General features: G+C 37.4%; 1 protein-coding gene and 1 long non-coding RNA gene across 3 annotated transcripts in view; both read left to right on the forward strand.

Moving 5' to 3' along the window:
- Positions 1–20,273, forward strand: part of LOC143655663 (uncharacterized) — a 52,012-nt gene that overhangs the window by 24,102 nt on the left and 7,637 nt on the right. The window lies entirely within an intron of this gene.
- SPTSSA (serine palmitoyltransferase small subunit A) lies at positions 156–20,124 on the forward strand. The gene is made up of 2 exons (XM_077126976.1): positions 156–361; positions 18,958–20,124. Exons 1-2 carry the CDS (start codon positions 259–261, stop codon positions 19,059–19,061), a joined length of 207 nt encoding a protein of 68 aa, XP_076983091.1. The 5' UTR covers positions 156–258; the 3' UTR covers positions 19,062–20,124.

Raw genomic sequence — 20,273 nt, forward strand, 5'->3', positions numbered from 1 at the left:
ACGGGGCCGAGGCGGGCGCGAACGGCAAGTAGCGGCCTGGCCAATGAGCGCCGGCCAGGCGGGGCTCGCAGGCGGCCGGCAGCTCGGGCGCGCGCGGGGCTGGGCGTGCCCACGGGTGACGCGCAGGGCCCGGCAGGCCAATGGGCGCGGGCTGGCGGGCGGGCCTCGCGGCTGGAGGCTCTGGGAGGCGTTCGCGCGGCCGGACAGGCAGACAGACAGACAGACAGTCGGCCGCTTCGTGAGCGACGCGTGGCAGGGATGGCGCTGGCGCGGGCCTGGAAGCAGATGTCCTGGTTCTACTATCAGTACCTGCTCGTCACGGCGCTCTACATGCTGGAGCCCTGGGAGCGGACTGTGTTCAGTATCCTGTCGGGGCGTGGAGGCCGGGGTGGGAGCCCGCGCCCCTGGGCCAACCCGTCCCGGGCCCAGGGGCTCTGGGGATGGGGGAACCCGAGGGGCGGCTCCGCGGGACTCGGGTGCGCGGACTCGCCTCTTCGCGGCAGCGCGCGGGGGGCGCGGGGAACCGAGGTCCGGGGAGCCGAGGGCGGCGCTTGGGCGGTTAAGCCGGTGAGGCCGGTAACTGTTGAGATCCCGGGTGGCCTGTGAGTTGCTGGACCCAAGATAGAGCCGCCTTCATTTGTGGTGTAAATCCACGAGGGTGATGTCCGGCCCCGCGCGTCCTCGTTTGTACTTTGGCCGCGGCTGCCTCTGGATCAGTTTCCTGTGCCTGCGGGAGGCAGAGACGGGGTAGTGGAGCGCATCGCTCCGGGCTTGGGCACCTTTGACCTTTAACTGTCCCCGATTCTGCTGGCTTTGGCTCTAATGAAAATCCTACTTGTTTACCAGCTTTTTAAACCAAGTTGTGTATTTGTGGTCTTGCTATCGCAGTACGGTCTTTGAAAGCAGTGTAAGCTGTTGTACCTTTTTTTTTGATTTTCAATATAGGTGGTTGAGAAAGTGTGTTCTATTCGTTGTGCCTTTTCGCTGTTTGTGGTCGTCCTTGGGGTTTGAAACTTATGATCGATAAGAGTTTATAACTGTTAAGGACTCTTGAATAATTGCTAGGAGCCAAGCAGCCAAGCAAATGTGCTCAGTACTTTTCCTCTATCTTAAGTCCTCTAACCTTCGCGACAACCTCAATAGCTAAAGGTTGTCAAAATAGACCCCCTGAAATCTATGATGTTTCGTGCTTCCAGTGGTCTGTGTTGACATCCCTTGATAATGTTCTTGCGGAATAAATACTGGTACTGAGATCTAACTTTTTTTTTTTTTTTTTTAAACTTGGGGACTAGTATGAAACAAGTATTTGTTTACTTCATGCCGGGTCTCTCTTTTTTAGTGTAGTTTAACTGGAGTATTCTACTTCAGAACAACGTTGCACCGGCGTTGTTGCATTCCGGCGGAGTGGCTGAAGTAATTTCATTACAGCCTTTATCAAGCATGTTTATTTATGTTGAAATAGCATAAGGTTATACTCAAAGCTGAGTCTTCTATTTCAACACTTTTGAGGAAGTTTGGCCATCCACAAGGCAATTTATTTATTTGTTACCGTTTTCCAGACCTGGCGCTTAGATTCTAAATGTAAAGTCAGGGCTAATTTCACCACACCATTTTTTTTTTTTGTAGCCACAGTTTAGTCTGGCTATAACGTTTGTAGGTTAGAACTCATGAGGCCACGTCAGGCAATAGTATACTATGCGTATTTAATTGAAATTTCTCACTAAAGGCACATGCTTCTGGACTCACTTAAAACCATTAAAAAAAAGAATGTAAACAATGTTGGGCAAAATTGAAACTCTTCAGAGTTTCAGTGTAAAGAGACCACTATCAGAATCTATAGGTATTTTATATTTAAAAGCTTCTGTTTGCACGTGGATAAATGCTACAGTGCCAATGGTAATATGATTTTTTTTTAATGCTGTAACAGTAATTGTGTCCTATAGATACCTGTGATGGCTTTTTTTTGGTTGGGGGTATAGAGAAATAAATTATGAAATACAATGCAGTGCCTTAGTAAATTTTGCCTTAGTTTTTGACTTCTCATTAGTTTATGTGACCAAATGATTTTGATTTTTTTAATCAGTGAAAACTACTACAGTTGGCATCTGTTACTGTAGAATCTTATGGTTTTAAACCCAAGACTTAAAAAAAAAATCTTATTTCAAAGTTCACATTACTGAATTAATTTTGGGTAAATTGACAAAGCCAATCTGAAATTACTATGAGCTGTGGCAGTAAAGACCAACCATTTAATTTTCCTGTGGCTTAGTTTGGAACTTTATATTATCTTGAGATTGAATCCTCATTTTAACTTGGAAGAAAGAACTGGATGACAAAACTGAATGTTTTTTCCTGTTTCTCAGGAGCCTGAATTACTGTGAATGGTTTGAAGTTCATAAATTCATTAATAATTAGTAAGCATCATTGAGAGCTACTTTTGTGGCCAATTACATGGTTTTGGAGAGAGGTCTATTTTCTATTGTTTAAAAATCACATTGGGCATAATCATGCTTACTAAAAATCTATTTAGTATAAGAGAAAATTTGCCTCAGCCTTTGCATTAGAAATCCATTAGAAGTCAGAAGACTGTAGATTAATCTTTAATGTCTTTAAAAAGGCACATCTGTTGGTTTGCATTTACTTGCTGTAACTCTTTTAATGATTTGAAGTTGCTGTTCTAGAAAAAGCTGATAACCTCTTCTAACCATTTCTGCATACATGCTAGGGATATCCTTGAGCATCTGAATAGTGTTTAGAAATTACTTGCTTCTCTACTTGTTTCCAAATCAATTAGGTAAAAATTAGTTAAAAAAACATTGTAAGATGAAGGTCAATCCCAACTGAGGTTATTGAAGAAAGAAAATTATGATTTGTAAAAAAATAATTTAAAATCTGTTTTTAAGGAAATGCGTCTGTTGTGTAAATTCATTGTAAATAGTTGTTGAAACAATAAGATTTATAAACTGGTTTTGTAAATCATTCCACACTAGGATCTGTATCCTAAGTTTTCTCTTATTTATTTTCTGACACCGCACTTGAGATGATGCTTTAGCTTTAAATCTGTCAACCAATATATGAACTTTTCCCATATGCAGATATAGTTTCCATCCTACAAAGAAATGGGATTTGACAACTGCAATAAGACAAAGTAACAATTAAGAGATTCATTTAAGTGCTAAAGTTTTACAATAAATACTTAAGAGACTAACAACCTCCATCACCTGCCAGGTTTTTAAACGTGTTTCAAAAGCCACCTTAAGAACCCTAATTAACATTCCTAGTGTTTATCCTTCCTATAAACCTCAGTTTCTCCATCAGTAATATTGGATCTCTCCCTTACTTTGCTTATAGGAATGTAATGAAAGTATTTATAAAATTCGTCTGAAAAGAAAATCTCCTGGAAACTCATATCCAGAATAAAATACCCCAAGACCCCAGAATCTGTAGTTGCCACAGCTTCACATGTGTGAATTCTGCAAATAACATAAGCACTAGTTTCTTTCAATGCCATAAAATAAAATACAATGAAAGACAAAAAGCCTCCTTTCCAATAGCAGCCAGTAGTGGGAAAGAAAGAGACCAGGTTTTTGTAGCCAGTGGGAGAAACTCCCTGTAGTGCCTCATTGAATAACATTGTAACTATGTTGAGGAAAGGTGGAAACATTGCAAGTAGCTTGTTAAAATTAATTGCATTGAGTAAAAGTTACTTTAACCTTTTTATTTTTAGTAATTAAAAGAAAGTCTTATTAGTCCTAATCACTGGGTCATATTTGCCATCCAGCAGGTTTTTGTTGTGTATTAGGAATTAGGTCCTCCGTCCCCCCCCAAAGAGAGTCCGTGTTTCTTTAAGAAAAGATTTTTTTTAACCCCCCCACCACAGTATCCGGCACACAAATAATGCTTGAGAACATTTTTTTTATATATTGAGAAGTCATTCCAAATCAACTGAAAAAGTATTATGGGGTAGGACAGAGACCTGATTTTAAACCATATTTAGAGTAACTTTGGGTCTTTGCTGTTTTTGATTAACAGAATTTGACTAAGAGTATTGAAAATTAAAGAAGTAAAAAATGTTATAGATTGGAAGAACTTATGTGATTTATTTTTGAGCCATTAATAGCATGTACATGGCTCTGTTTTTATGGTAAAGTATGTGTTTGCTGAATTGTGAGTCCCAAAATATTTATTATGTAGCTTCTAATTTGCCAGACAGTTTTAGATACTGGGGATATAACTGAATAAATGAATTAATTAAAAATATTCCTAATACCACTAGATAAGTAGACTGTATAGACTATGAGATTGTTGTAACTAATAACAATTATATTATGGAGAAAAATAAAGCAGAGAAGAAGGTAAGAAGTAAGTAAAGAAGAAGGAATGTTTTTCAATTTTGAGGAGAGTGGTTGGGAATGTGACTTTTGGGAAGACTTCAGCAGGGAGAGAATTCCAGGGGAATGAGCATACAAGGCAGCAGGAACAGTGAGTGCAAAGGCCCGGAGGCAGGAGTGTTTGGTGAGAGTGGAAGATGATGCAAGTGAAGGAGGGTGTGAGTAGCAGGAGGAACAGTGAGTGCAAAGGCCCGGAGGCAGGAGTGTTTGGTTCAGATGGTGTAGAGCCTTGTAGGTCATTGTAAATACTCTTATCCTAGGGTGAAATTGGAGATAATTGGAGATGCTCGTACCTTTTGAGTAGATTCAGTGGTTAAAATCCAGCTTTAACTATTTTCTCACTGACATTTTAATATTCAGTAGAGAAGGAAATCTAAGTTATAAGAAATACATTTTATTCCTGATTGGGATTCAAAGCTATTTTTATTTTGAATGGAAAAATTTAATGTATAAATATTTTTTTTGTCTTATTTTTTGTGTATGGTCCTGAAATCCTGAGGTATATACTGAATTTCCAAGAAGATGAACCTCCTTCCTTTCCTCAAGGAAATCAGAGACTAGTTTTGGGAAACCCTGGAACTGGAACTTACACAGGCCCTCAGGTGGATCCTCCCTGTTTTGTTTCAGCTGAAGGAGCTGTGCAGCAAGTCTTTTTGGGAATAGGGGTGAGAAGAGCAGAGTGAACTGGGAATACTCAGAGATCTTTCTGGAAGATATTTTGAGTTTTTTTTTCCCTCAGGTAGGGAAGTTTTTTTTTCTACTCAGGTAGAGTGGGCTGGGATAGCGAGTACTCCGGCATGACTGGCTGGAACAAGAATTCTTTAAGGCAGAATAACTGGGAAGTAAAGTCAGAAGAGTAGGATAGTTCAACAAATCATGTTTGTGTGTGTGATGTGCTAGATACGGTGCTTTGTGAGATAACATCAGTGAGCAAAAAAGACCAGGCTCCCCGCTGTTGTGGAGCTTTCATAATGAATGATTTGTATATGTTAGGTGGTAAATTTATAAAAAACAGAGGAGTATATCAGGTTAGGGTGGTTGGAAATGTGGGGGTTGGGTGGGGTGGCTGTTTTAAAAGTGCATGTCAGGAGATGCTTTTGTGAAGGGCCATTTGAGCAAAAACATAAAGCAGACAATTAGCCTTGCGAAATCTGGGGGAAGAGCATAGCAGGCAGAGGGATCAGCCATTGCAGAGGCCCTGAGCCAGGAGCCTGCCTGGCGTGTGTGTAGACCGTCACAGAGGCTGGAATGGTTGGAGCACAGAAAACATGGGGAATCAGACAGGGGAGGGCCTCTGACTTTTATTTAAAATTTAAAGGGTTTACTCTGGTGACTGGATTGAGAATGGATTAAGGAAGGTGAGAAAAAACAGACACAAAGGTAGGAGTTTTGAATTGAAGTAGGATTTGAATGACAATGAAAAATAAGCATTAAAATTTTTAAACTGTGTGCTTTGTTCAGCAGTAACTAAACTAATTTGTTTTCTTAGATTTTTGCTGTATTTCCAAATGCTTAGAATAGAAAAGGACTTTTCTTTGGATCTCAATATATTAGAGTAATTAGGTGTTTGTTTTGAAAATAGGAATACTTAAATCATGAAAAAAAAAGATTATGTAATTCCTTGGTTCAAAACTCAAAAGGTACAGAAAGGTTGTTGGTGAATGTTTGACCTAGTCACCCTGGAGCAACCAGTGTCAGCAGTTTCCTGTGCATCTGCTGAGATATTCTGTGAATTCATGGAAAATACTTTTTTAACAGGTGTGGTTTTGGTGTGTATGGTTTGATGAAATCAGTTTCTATAAGCTGCCCCCACTCCTTTCACTCAGTGGCCAAAGGAGAGGTTTTTGAGGAATATATTTTGCCATATCACCTTAGGAGGTACCAATTATGATTGCCATGATATCCTGCAATTGAATTCGTATCTCTGTGTTAGTGTATGTCTACCCAGTGGGACCATTTAGGTCACCATCTGTCCCTGTCTTTGGCAGAGCTTCACCTGAGCTAGTCAGTAAAGGAAATTATTAGTAAAACCCCAATTCACCAGAGTCTTTTAGAAGTTTTTTCTTAATAAGCTTATCTTTTGGAGAAAATGTTTATATCTATAGAATCATCTGAAATTTTGAATAGACTTCAAATGAAGATCAATGTGTGATTTGAAGATTAGGTAAAATTCTCAATATTAGGGAAAATCAACTTTTAGAAAAATAGTAAGCTTTCATGCCATTTAGAAGGATTTTATCAGATACTTTAAAGCAAAATGTGATCTCAAAATAACCTTGAAATAACATGAACCTTTATGCTGCTTTCATACTTAAACAGAAAATATGCTTCCCAATGATCTTAAATCTTTCTTTGTATTTTGTCATTTCCTTTGACCTTCCCTTTGTAGAAGTGAATGCAGATTTCCATTTCTAGTGCTAAGCAAAGGCAGAAGTAATTGTAACTGATAAATTAACTCTTCCAGTTCTCTAGCTCAGTGGTCTTCCGACCTTTTGTTTGTATATCCTCTAAAAGAACAAAAAGCATGTACTGGGTGTCCCCTCACTCATTTAACTTGACATATAAAATCTTTCATGGTAAATTTAGACAGTTATAAAGGACATAATTTCCTGCACTTGTACATGTATTCTAAAAATGAATATTTTTAAAACCTTAAAAATTTCCTCAAAATTCATAGGATATGTTCACCATATAACCTAATTGGCAAAGCCAGTTCTTATTGGGAAGCCATACTGTTGAAATCAGCCTTAATTTCTCTCAAAAAAACTCAGTACCCTTTTTCTGTTCAAATAGTTATGTTTACGTAGACTAATTCAAGCACACTGCACTTCTGAATTCACAACTTTAGGTAGCTAGAGAGGCATGGCATTGTGACAAGTGTTTGTTACCTCAATGAAATAAAGTACAACCAGAGCTAGTTATTATCCCTTTCTTTGTTGTTCCAGAGGTCATTTTATACCCTGGGAAAATGTTCAGATGTAAGATTCAGGAAGTAAAGTGGCAGAAGTGAAATTGTAAAAGGGAGTATGGAAAGGAGAACTCGTAGACCACAATTTTTAAACAGGTCAGCTTTAGGAGAGAATACAGTGGAAGCTGAAGATTTGTAAACTGATATCCTTTAAATTATACTAATCTCCTAGAAAGTTTTGTACTTCCAGGGGCCTGGTTCTTTAGTTTGAAGACAGCTGCTCTAGGCTGTTTTTCAGTGCCTTGATATTTGGCTGCCTAACTGTGAATGTTAGAATATCCCTTATCTATACCCCATTACCAGAATTCCATTATCCCTAAGAGAAACTCATCGCCCATTAAGCACCAACTCCCTATCCCCTACCCCATCCTGTAATTTACTTTGTTTCTATGGATTTTCATATTCTAGTTATTTCATATCATTGAAATCATACAATATCTGTCTCTTTATGTCTGGCTGTTTTCACTTAACATGATGTCTTCAAAGTTCATCCACGTTGTAGCACATATCAGGACTTTGTTCATTTTTGCTGCTGAATAATATTCCATTGTATGTATAGACTGTATTTTATTTATTCATTTATCCATTGATGAACACTTGAGTGCTTTCATCTCTTGGCAATTGTGAGTAATGCAGCTATGAACATTGGCACGCAAATATCTCTTCCAGTCCCTACATTCACTTCTTTTGGGTGTTTACCAAAAGGTGGGCTTGCCGGGTCATATGGTAATTCTCCATTTAACTTTTGAGGAACTGCCCAATGGTTTTCCACAGTGGCTGCACCGTTTTACATTCCCACCAACAATGTATGAGGTTTTCTGTTTCCGTGCATCCTCAGCAACCCTTATTTTCCATTTTAAAAATAATTGCCATTCTGGAATGGGTGTGAAGTTAAAACTTTTTCTTTAACAGCTTTTGGAAAAGGTGTAAGATTAAAAAAACTGTGCTAAACAAGAACTAAGTACTGGGAAAGACAGGGAAAGTCATGGGTGGTTGATGGCAGTGGGTACAGATCATGCATAGATAGATAGTCTGCAATGTTTCAGCATATGTAGTACCAGTAATCTGTCATCTGAGATGGCTAGAGGGCCTATTTCTGCTACTTCAGATTCTACAACCCTTCCAGGCTTTGAGTGTTATAATATTTATAGCATTTAGGAGCAAAGATAAGATTCGATGAGTTCTTTTGATTTTTATTTAAACAAACCCCAAATGCTCTGATTTCATAATTAAAACTACATGTGTTCTGGAAGATATTCAATACAGTCTATGCAATTTTCATAAATTTGGAAGCTTAGTGGCTACAGAATACAGGATAATATTTACAATGAACAGTTATGAGAAGTAAATTGTGTAATTGTTCCAACAAAACAAAATAGCCTTTACGTAAGTTTTACTGTAACAAGAATTTTGGCTGTCACTTGTATTATGTGTTTTGAAAATTCCCCAAATAGTAGGGTTTATAAGAAAATCGTATTGGGGCAGACTACTCAAAATCTATGAAATGTAGTAAGCGGATACTAATAAAACTGATAACTGGCATCTTGGACAAAACAATAATTGGTATTTTGGGGAGTAACTTGGATAGCTCAGGCAGGCAGCTTAGTGTGGCTGCAGGCTGCCTCAGGGAACATAAAAAATGCACTGATAAATGAAAATGAAAATGCTGGCATGTGGGTGCTGAGGTAATGCAGCTGCTGTGGGCTTCCATTGAGGCAGGCTCAGGAGGCAGTGCCACTAGCTGAGAGCTGTGCAAGCTTCTCTGGGGAGGGAGCCTGGCTGCAGATGCTAATTTTTAATTTTCTTAAAATAGAGTTTAAAAGGGCTCCTATGCAGCAGCTGAGGTCAGGACTGTTTCCTTCCTGCTGAAATTATAATTCTTTATCTGTTATCATGGCACCCTTAGTTTATGAAACAACACAACTCCTATGTTACATCAGTCATGTGTGAGTTAACTTGTTCCAGAAACATGCATCATAGCAGAAGAGATCATATTTCAGATTTTTTTCCCCTGGGATTTTTCTTCCAACACTGTGACTTCAGATCTTCATCAGTTAATATAAGTGCTAATTTATAAAGGTGCATATTGATTCACATAGCCTTTGTGTCTCTCTGATCAGAGCTACAAACACATTTTGAGGATTTCAGTTGAGTAGGGCACGTTCAGCAGCTTACTTTTTGTTTTAGAGAGTTTGCCATCTCAAGTTGTAGTTTCTAAAAACATATTCCATACTCAGTTTTGTGGTCAACACATTGTAGAAAGCTCAGAGATATGATAACTTGTGTCATGATCCAAGAATACCAGATTGGTTAAGATACACAGGCGACTAGGAAAATAGCGAGAGACAGTTGATATATTTAAAATATTTTATATTTAAAATAAACTTTCTTAAATTTCTCTTGGTGGTGATCTTCAGGTTTTTGAGGTCAAAGCAAAACCCCACAGAAAATAAGGAAGATTTCCTGTTTGGCACACCATTCAGTAGCCAGCAGCTGCTTTCAGTTATGCTGATAGCTTTTCTGCAAACAGCATATGGTAATGCTTTTTAAAATATTCTGCTTTCTTTTTCATTGAGATGGTTCCTTAAAATAAATTAGAATAATAAAAAACTGTAGTATTTCTAAGAATGAGTAGCATTTTAGCACTGATTTTACAAAGGGAATTCACTTAAAACAGGATTAAGATTGTTTTAAACACCATTTTACCTTTGCTTTTTGATGTGACCAGTGTGCAATGAGAGGCTTAGAGCACTGAAATTATTTAGACCAATGAAGAGGTCTACGCATAACTATGGGAATGAAGTTCCTCAACCTTTTCACAACGAGAAACTACTTTTGATTTCTCCAGTCTTGTGAATAGGTTTCTAAGGTAGGTGATGATACTGTGGAGTTACTAGTTGGGAAAGGAAACGTTATTTGCTATGGTCTTTTGCTTCTGACTGCACTTTACATATCTTTAAAACATTTCCTGTTGTTGTTGTAGGATTTTTTGCAGGTTAAGGGTGGGATGGCCCTTGTGTGGGTGAAAAATCTTTGATTTCCCCCATCTAGATGGCAACATAAATCAGTTTGTGATTAGTTATGGATCACTGTTAAGGAAACAGCAAACAACATACAGATATATGGTTTCATATCTTCTTTATATGGTTCATTTGCTTCTATGCGTATTGGACCCATAAAATATTTATGTTAACCTCCAGATTATAAATAACCTTTAATTGTTCATTTGGCCCTTGAACAAACATTTATCCTCAGTGCCTGCCCATATCCTGCTAAGTTCTTGAATGATTTATGAAGTGCCTGCTTTTTCTAACAATGAACTACAGCTGGAAGCAAAAGAGCAGCGGAGGCTTTCTTGGTCTTAAGCACTTAGAATTCAGTGGTAGAGACAGGTCATAAACCCACAAGGTAGTACAGCCTAGCGTTCAGTTTTTGAGGTTTTTTTATCTGCATTGCACCAACATTATTCTATATTACTTGAGTCATGAAGTCCCTCTAAAATACTTAGCTAATCATCAATTTGTGTACAGCTGGTGATTATTATTTTATACAAACAATAAGAGTTTGGTAAAGAGATTACTCTCTTTGTGTATTACTTTCTAGTATAGATGTATTATATAACATCTGTTTATCTGCTTTTATATTTTTTCTATGTGTGTTTGTGCACATTAAGACTATCTTAGAACTGGTGCCTAAATACCATCTCCGAACAAGTGTAACCCTAAAATGTTAAAGCAGGAAATGACCTCATTTTATGGAGAAGAAACTCAGGCCCAGGGAGGTTGTGATTTTCCAGGATTACGCTATAGATTAATAACAAATTAGTAGTAGGGTGACCTTGGGCAATTCTGAAACATACAGGTTTGAGTCATGACTATTAAATTCCCAAACCTTCAAAAACCAGTTCTGATAAGAATTATATTGCCTTTTATTGCAGAACAGATTATCTTTAAAGGCAGGTTATGTGTATCCCCATTTTATGCAAAGTAACCCTTAAATGGTGCCAAGTTTAACCCCAGGGATTATTTAACTCAATATCCGGGTACTGTTTCAACTACATGGTTAAAATTGCTTAGATTGCATTTGTAGAAAGCTACTTATAAAAGTTGCCTTCAAAAGTACAGGCAATTTTTAAGCCTCGTAGAAGTTTCTCACTGTCCCATTGTCTGCTTGGGAGACACTACTGAGTGTGTCACTGGATAAAGTTCATTTCGATCATTCTCTAATGTTTGAGAGGTTTAGGATAATTTTGGGGGAGATAATTTTTGAAATTTAATTGTATGGAAAGCTTTCTTTTGTGGGCTTAATTGTAATTCTGGAAATAATGAGAAATGGGATGAGAATATGGAAATGGGATATGCATTTTGGGGAGATAGAGGATAAAAGTTATTCTGAATGAGTGGCTATGAGTAAAGGATTTGATTAGGTTAAGGTTATGTTTTGTTTTTTTTAAGGCTATAAATTGGTGTTTGCGTCTGCATTAAAGTGACTTCAAATATATATATATATTTTTTGCCAGAATTGAGAGTTGTTTATTTTATTTCTGATACCAGGACTGTCTGTTTATTTCCTAGTAGCAAATTAAATCCCAAAATGCCTAATGCAGACTTTGCAAAGGGGGAGAACTCTTTACTCAAAACAGTTTTTAGTCATATATACATTTCCTTTTTTCCTTTAAATTTCTTAATAATTAAAAATCTTATTAGCTATTCCAGCATACACACACACACATACACAAAGAGAGATTCTTAGAGTAATACATTGAACACAGTCCATGTACCTACCAACCAGTTTAAGAAAATCATTAATAATACATTTGAGCTCCCCTCTATACCCCATCTCAGTTGCTTCTCCCTTCCTCCTCCCCTCATTCCACCCCATAGGGTAATTGTTATACCGAATTTGGTATTTGTAATTGGCATTTATTTCTTGCAACTTTTACTCTATGTGTATGCATCATAATATAATGTTATATATGGTTTTTTTTAAAAAATATTTTTATTGAGAAATCTTCACATACATTCCATACATGGTGTACAATCAGTGGCTTACAATATCATCACATAATTGTGTATTCATCATCACCATGATTATTTTTAGAACATTTGCATCATTCCAGAAAAAGAAATAAAAAGAAAAAAGGAAAAACTCATATATCCTGTACCCCTTACCCCTCTCTCATTATCCACTAGTATTTCAGACTGCCCAATTTATTTTACCCCCTTTCCCCCATTACTTATTTTTTATCCATTTTTTTTCTCATCTGTCCATACCCTGGGTAAAAGGAGCATCAGACACAAGGTTTTCACAGTCACACAGTTACATTGTAAAAACTTTATCATTATACAATCGTCTTCAAGAGTCAAGGCTACTGGAACACAGTTCAGTTGCTTCAGGAAGTTTGTTTCAGATACTTCCCTCGAGCCACTCCAATACACCATAAACTAAAAAGGGATAGCTATATAATGTGCAAGAATAACCTCCAGGATCTCGACTCTGAAATCTCTCAGCCACTGAAACTTTGTCTCATTTCTCTCTTCTCTCTTTTGGTCCAGAAGACTTTCTCATTCCCTTGATGTCAGGTCCTGGCTCATTTCCGGGAGTCAGGTCCCACATTGTCAGGTAGATTTACACCCCTGGGAGTCATGTCCCACTTGGAGGGGAGGGCAGTGAGTTCACCTCCTGAGATGGCTTAGAGAGAGAGGCCACATCTGAGCAACAAAAGAGGTTCTCTGGGGGTGTCTCTTAGGCATAATTATGAGTAGGCTTAGCTTCTCATTTGTGGAAATAAGTTTCATAGGATTGAACCCCAAGATTGAGGGCTCAGCCTGTTGGATTTGATCTTGCGAGCATATCAGGAATTCCCCAGATGGGAAAGTTACTGTTTCATCCTTTCTCCCCAGTCCTCCAAGGAGACTTTGCAGGTACTTTTTTATTCTACCCAAATTACTCTGAAATATATCAGGGTATCACACTTACCTGTACAAACCAACAAGAGCTCATGCTCTATTGAAGAGTCCATGTAATTATGGTGTTCAAATAAACTGAACATACAAGTTAAATTAGATAATATGCTACCTAAAATATGAATTTTTCACCAAATATAAGTCTCTTCCTTTGGTCTCACATAGCAATTGAAGTTTTAAAACATGGACCATATCATCCTTTACCCTGTATCTGACTTGCCTTAGTCCCATCCAGATCAATTTCATTCATATCTTCAGTCAAAGTCTGATCACTTCTTCAACTTTTTAAACAGTTACTGAATGGTATAATGCTGACTGTCATAGCGTCAGTGCTGTAACTGTGAGACTCAGAAAGTTTCCGGAAACATCTAGGTTATACACAAATAGCTCAGTATTTTAGAATTTAGAATTAACAGTTACTTGACTGTTGTAAGAGCTTATAATCTAGAACCCTTTACTATAGGCCCCAACCTGATAACCCATGCTCTCGACTTCAATTCTCCAAGTTTGTATATTATATTTATTTATAAGTGAGGCATGATAATATTGTCTTTTCGTTTTTGATATTTCATGCAACATTCTCTCCTTAAGTTTCGCTCACCTAGATACAAGCCTCACAACTTCATTCCTTCTTGCCAGCCACTCAGTTTTCTGTTGTGTTATTTTGGTTCCTCAGTCGTTGAACCCTTAGGCCACCTCTATCCATTGCAGTCACGAACACTGCCACATAAACACCAGTGTGCAAATGTCCATTCGTGTTCCCACTCTCAGCTCCTCTAGTTATTAGCAACGAGATTGCAGGATCATGTGGTAGCGCCACCCCTAGCTTCCTGTGGAACCTCTAAGGGGCTGCACCTCTCGGTGTCCCTACCGACAGTGAATAGGTACATCTCTTTCTCCACATTTTCCCTAGCACACGTTTCTCCATCATATATGACTTTGATCTCTTGTATTTTTTATTTTAAACAGGCAGAAAGCATTTTCAAGTTTTGATAAATTCTTGTTTCACTTAGAAAAAGATCATGATTTTATGCACATTTAAAATGTTTAAAAGTTAGATTTATTGTTCTCAATATTGAGTTTAAGTTTCAAATTCTTTTAGTAGAATAATCTGTTAAGCTAATTCCTGCATGTTCCTTCGTTTGATATATTTTCAATACTAAATTGAAGAATTATAGCACCATAAAAGTATGTAATATAATTATTCAAATGGCTGTTTTATAGTAATTACTTCTTCCTTGAATTGAATTTTAGCCAATAAATGACCTTGAAGTTTTTACTATACCACTTTCATTTGGTTGGTATATACATTTATAAAACTTGGAAAAGAGGAGTTAAAAAAAAGATGTCAAAAAAAAAAACAGAAAAAAGTATTCTGAAATACAGAATTGTATAGAAACTTATTTTGTTTTTCTTTCCTATAGTTATTATATATTTCATCAGTGACAATGTGTGGAGTGTGTAGGAAGTTCACGGTGAATGTGGAGTTAAATAAATGTTTCTTTAGCAATTCACTTGTCCATAAAAAATTTATTGAACATGTGTTATTTTAGATGCTGGAGATAACAAAAATAATAAGACAGTGTTCCTACATTCAACGAGTTGATAACTTGGTGAGATAAATACCATATACAGGTAGCTATAATGTCAGGTGATAAGTGCTGTATTATGTGAATAAAGAGGTTTTATGAGTATTGGGGAGTAATTAATTCTTCCTGGAGCTTAGGGTGAAAATGGGGAAAATATGAGGGTGTTAGGGAAGACCCCATATAAAAGGAGATAACTAAATGGACTGTAAGGATCACTAGGTTTTGTTAGGGGGAATAGGACTTTTCATATATTGGAAGGTATAGTATATTGGTTAAGAACATAGATTTTTGGAGTCAGACTGATTTGGTTTGGAACTAATTTGTTGTTGGGGATGTTGCTTGAACTTTCTGAAGTACTTAACACAGTCCCTGGCACACTAGACATTCAGAAATGAAAGCTACTGCTGCTTTTCCTTCTTCTCTTATTCTTACTCATATTAAACTGTATAAGCAGAGGCAAAGCAGTATGAAAATATGTAACACATTGCTTACTGAGACTCATGTAATATGGCTGAAAAGCAATATAGTAGATGCTGTGGGTCCCCACTTAGATCCTCTTACCAGCTCTCAAGAGTTTTGCTTTTGGCCAAGGGAAGTGTCTTGGCCAAGTGGTTTCTCCCTACCCACATTGAAGCCAGTGATTGTCAGAAAAGAGGACGCAAAAGGCCAGGTGCCCTGCCTCAGGATCATACCAAATAAGTGGTGCAATTCATGCTCCAGAGCTCCCTGTAGGATAAGATAACATGTCTCTGCTTCTCTTGTTTCCCCTGCTCTATTCTGCTCTACTCACTCTCCTGATAAATCTCCTTCAGTAAATCACTTGTATAAGAATCCCTGACTCAGGCTCTACTGCTATGGACCCCAATTTAAAACCTTGGCCTGATTGGAAAGGTCTTTGAATAATTGGCTTAGAATTTTGGGTGCTGTCCTATAGACACTGGAAAGCCTGAAGAATTTTAAAAGGATCACTCTTGTGAAGAATGGAGTGGAAAGAGGCTAGGGGCATAAAATGGGACATTTGATGGGTTTGTATTAGCAAGGAATGATAAATGCCTTAATCAGGTTAGGGGGAGATGAGACATGAGTCATTTGTAGGAGATGGGAAACAACTCAGAAATCATAGTAATTTGTGGGAAGAAAGAAAGGACTTTCTAGACTAGTAGACTAGTCAAATAGTTTTATCAATTATAAATATAGGATTCATAATGAAACCAGACAGCCTCTGGAGTTCTTAGAGAGATTGAGACCTCAACCAAAGGCTAGTACTATGACGGTTCTTGACTTAGTCTCAGGAAAGAATTCAAGGACTAGTCAGTGTATACAGCCAAATAACTTAATAGAGCTTGATGCCGGAGAACCCTGGGAATTCTAGGTTGGATGCCATAGAGCTCCCAGAAATCTCTGCTGGGTGCCAGAGAGCCATGCAGGAATTCTGGGAGAAGTCAAGACCCCAACCAGGGGCTAATGCCATGAAGGTTCTTGACTCAAGCACAGGAAAGAACTTGAAGACTAGTCAGTGTGTACAGCCAAAGAATCCAAAGACTGTCCAGTGTGTACAGCTCAAAACTTTAATGCATAGTGAAAGTGCATACTGGAAGGATGAGTATGGGCATTCTCCAAAGGAGAAGCAGTTTGAGGCTGGGATCCAGGCATTATAAGGACTTGGGGGGGGTTATTATCTCTCTGGCTATGCTGATAAGGAATTGAAGAGCTGCGTTTTTCATCGGTTCTTTTCAGGTGCACACATATGAGTGAGGGCTTTGTGGGTGTGTGCACCAAAAGGAACTTTTTGTTTTGGGATTTAGAATTGCTCTCCCCTCCCTTCTTACCTGTCTGACCTGCCTCAATAGGAAGTGGTAATTTTGGAAATAGTTAAAGTTAAGTTTTGGCTATGTTGAATTTAAGCCCATTTAAGGAATGTCATAGGTAGAAATATCCAATAAATGGTAGGAAATATCTATGTGCAATATGGAGGACGGGGGTCAGGTCAACAACATTATGGTGATTTTTAAGTTATGAGAGGGAACAGAGCCCAAGGCAAAAGATTGGGAACTCCATTTTATCAGGATGTGTTCAGCTGCAAGTAACAAAATCTAACTTAAATGGGTTTTAAGAGTAAAGGAGATTTGTTGTCTTACTCTCTGAAGTCCAGTGGTAAGGTGGGTGTCGGGGTGTCTAGATTCTGGCTTCATTTTCCTGTGACTGTTTTTGTTCTACCACCACTTCTCGCGTCAGCTTTGTTCTGAGTCTTGCTTTCCTCATGGAGGCAAAAAGATTCCAGTGATCCTGAAATTCCATAATTGTCCCTGGAGATGGTATAAGGTCAGGCCCATCCAAAGAATGTGGTGGGTAGAATTGATATTTGGGAGAAAAACACAAAGTTCACTCTTATCATCATACATGTAGGGGATAGACAGGGAAAAAGAACAAGTGAAGAAGACTGAGGAAAATGGTGAGAGAAAAGAGAGCCTTTAGTTAATTCTGCCAACCTTATTCTTAGGCATACTTTAGAATTTAAAGAAACTGTAGACCTGTTCTTTTATTAATCTGTCCTAACAAAATAATAGTATTAACCAAGCTACCAGTACAAAGGTGGTAATTACAGGAAAACTGATAATGAAAAATGTAGAAACACATTATTTTTATAATCAGAAATAAATGAAAGTTTATTTAAAATGAGAGAGAGAGAAAAAAAGAGAGTCTTTGACAAGTGCCCCAGCCCAGGGTGAAAAGGATTTTGGAGAGGTACAACTGAAACAGTGTCAATTCAGATCGCTATTGGATTTGATTAGGAGGTCATTGGCGCACAATGCCCAGAGCCTGGAGGAGTCGAGGCAATTGGTTGTGTAGGTGGTGAGCAAACATGTGGCAGTGATAAGGAAGCAGCAAATCCGTAATGTTTTCAAAGAAATTAGAAGCTGGTAGTTTAAGAAAGAACTGGATTAAGGAAAATTAAAAAGTTACTTTAAATATATGATTATGGGAGTCTTTTCACCCATGTTTGTTGGATGAGGGGAATGAATTTAGCGTGTGAGTTTGAGTTCTGGCTTGAAAAACTGCTTCTTAAATGCAGTCATTGACTTTTTTTTTTTCCCCCAGTGTCTGATGGGTTACATTCATAATATTTCCCAGGAAAGCTTTAAGGGTTAGGTAAGAGAATGTTGGGTGAACAAGGTTCGTCAGCTAAACTGCTATACAAATGTTACTTGGTACTATGTACATTGTTTATTTAAACACTATCTTCTCAAGAATGTAAGATACAGAAATACTAGTAAGTAGAGTTGAAAGGTATGAGAGAGAGAATATGGATGAACAAGTGAATTCATCAAACACAGTTCCAGTTCTTATTCCTCTATAATTGCTACGTGACTCTTCAAAGCCAAAGCCCTTAGATGTTACATAGTGCTGCTAATATTTTAGTTGACCCTGGAAGGATCCCATGTTGACTTGCATCCATACAGTTTCATTTTCTCTTGGAATAAGAAGAAAGGAGCATGCTACAGAATGTTTATTGTTTAGGTTATGAAGATGGCTTTTATTTGAGATAGTTACAAAACTTAGTGATACTAATATATGTTTAATAGCAGGTACTATTAAACTTTATGTATCACTTAGCTAGTATATGGTTGATCTAAGCTTTGTCTGACTTCAAAGTCAGTGCTTTTGGCTACATTCTAATCTAAATAATTCTAAAAACGTTATTCCTATACATTTCAGTTGCTAAGGTTGAACACTGCCACTTTCTATGCTTGATTTTAAACAGTCTGTTGTATTGAGTCATAATAGGGAAAATAATGTACCTACCTAGTGAGATGATGGTGAAGATTGAATGAGCTAAAAAGAACTTAGAATGGTGCCAAGCAGAGTTCATGTTAGCTGCTATCGTCATTGTTATAATTATTGTTACTCCTTTATATATACTTGACATATATGGAAAAGCATTAGTAAATGGGTACTGTAACATAAAACAATTGTTGGAAAAAATTCTAAATTTCTTTTTGAATAAATTAAGTAAAACAATGGCTTCCTTAACTGCAACTCAGATTCCATGCTTGTGTCCATTGTGGGGATGGCACTGTACACGGGATATGTCTTCATGCCTCAGCACATCATGGCAATATTGCACTACTTTGAACTTGTACAATGACCAAGATGTGACTGGGATCCAGAGGTTCCTAAGGGAGGAACCACCCTCCGAAGATGGAAAGAGACTTCCTCAGATGTCATAAGAAGCCCTAATAGATGTCAATATAACCAACCTTATAAATATAAAGACTGAAATTCATGAGTAGACCAGGAGAATAATCCTGACTCATGTGTTGTTGTGTTCTTTATTTTTAATTTTAAAAGAGGCTCTTGTATTTTTGTCTATTTTAACATTGTAGTCATTTGTACTTTGATATCGGTATTTTCTTAACCTTTGTGACTGTTTCAATATTACGCTGTGAAAGCTTTCTTAATGTAACTTTGAGTACATTTTAATTGCCTTCTATTTTTAAAACCTAAAGTCATTAGTTGGGCTTTACTGCTCTTGCTATTGTATGACATATACATCTGCCTGCATCTATTTCTACTCTTGACCAAAGTTTTGTAAGAAACATAAAAGATTTGGGGCAGGGGGATGGGGTGGGAGGGTATTTTATTGAGGACTACTTACAAAAGACTTATCTGTAAGTTTGAACTCAGGAGTACAGTTTTAGTTATCTAGGCTCTACTCTAACAGCTTTTGCTTTGAAACTATCAAAACAAAGTGTTTCTTAACAATGAAAAAGAAAAGAGACTGCTAAAGTTAGCATAAAGGAACATTTCACCTTTTAAATATTTAATTCTTTTGTGGGTTTATTTCCCTTACTATGGTGATGATTCTTGTAAGGAAAGGTTCTCAATTGGTTAAGTAGCATATTATATAATGCTAATATGCCATAGATTTTTTAACAGAAGATAAGTCAGTTTCCTCTGAGGGCCACTGTTAATAATGTACTTCCTTAAATTTAGTTTCATGATTGTAACAGGTTCTGTAAATGCATTTGCACATTGGAATAAGATATGATGAGATGAATTGCAGTTAAAAATTATGGCAAAATGAAGTGTAAACTAGGTTATAATCCTTTCACTCTTTGTATTTTTCTTTTTAAGATTTCTATTCCTTAACTGTAAAATGACTAAGTTTTTAAAATGTAAATTCATTAAATTCAAAGAGAAAAAAATCAGCTGAGTGTAGCAGTATTTATTTTTTTCCTTTATGGTTAAATATCGATCTGGAGTTTATATTCTGAATTAAATGGTGTAGAGGATCAGATAAGCATTAAATATATTTTAATATGTCTGCCAACATAAGAATACTGCTAATTTTAAACAA

Source organism: Tamandua tetradactyla, chromosome 14 (assembly GCF_023851605.1).
Source record: "Tamandua tetradactyla isolate mTamTet1 chromosome 14, mTamTet1.pri, whole genome shotgun sequence".
Taxonomy (NCBI): domain Eukaryota; kingdom Metazoa; phylum Chordata; class Mammalia; order Pilosa; family Myrmecophagidae; genus Tamandua; species Tamandua tetradactyla.

Excerpts from the sequence above, each read along its gene's own strand:
- SPTSSA (XM_077126976.1), top strand. The coding sequence starts at position 259 with ATGGCGCTGGCGCGGGCCTGGAAGCAGATGTCCTGGTTCTACTATCAG. Across the intron at positions 362-18,957 it reads CTGGGAGCGGACTGTGTTCA|ATTCCATGCTTGTGTCCATT; the intron begins GTATCCTGTCGG and ends ACTGCAACTCAG.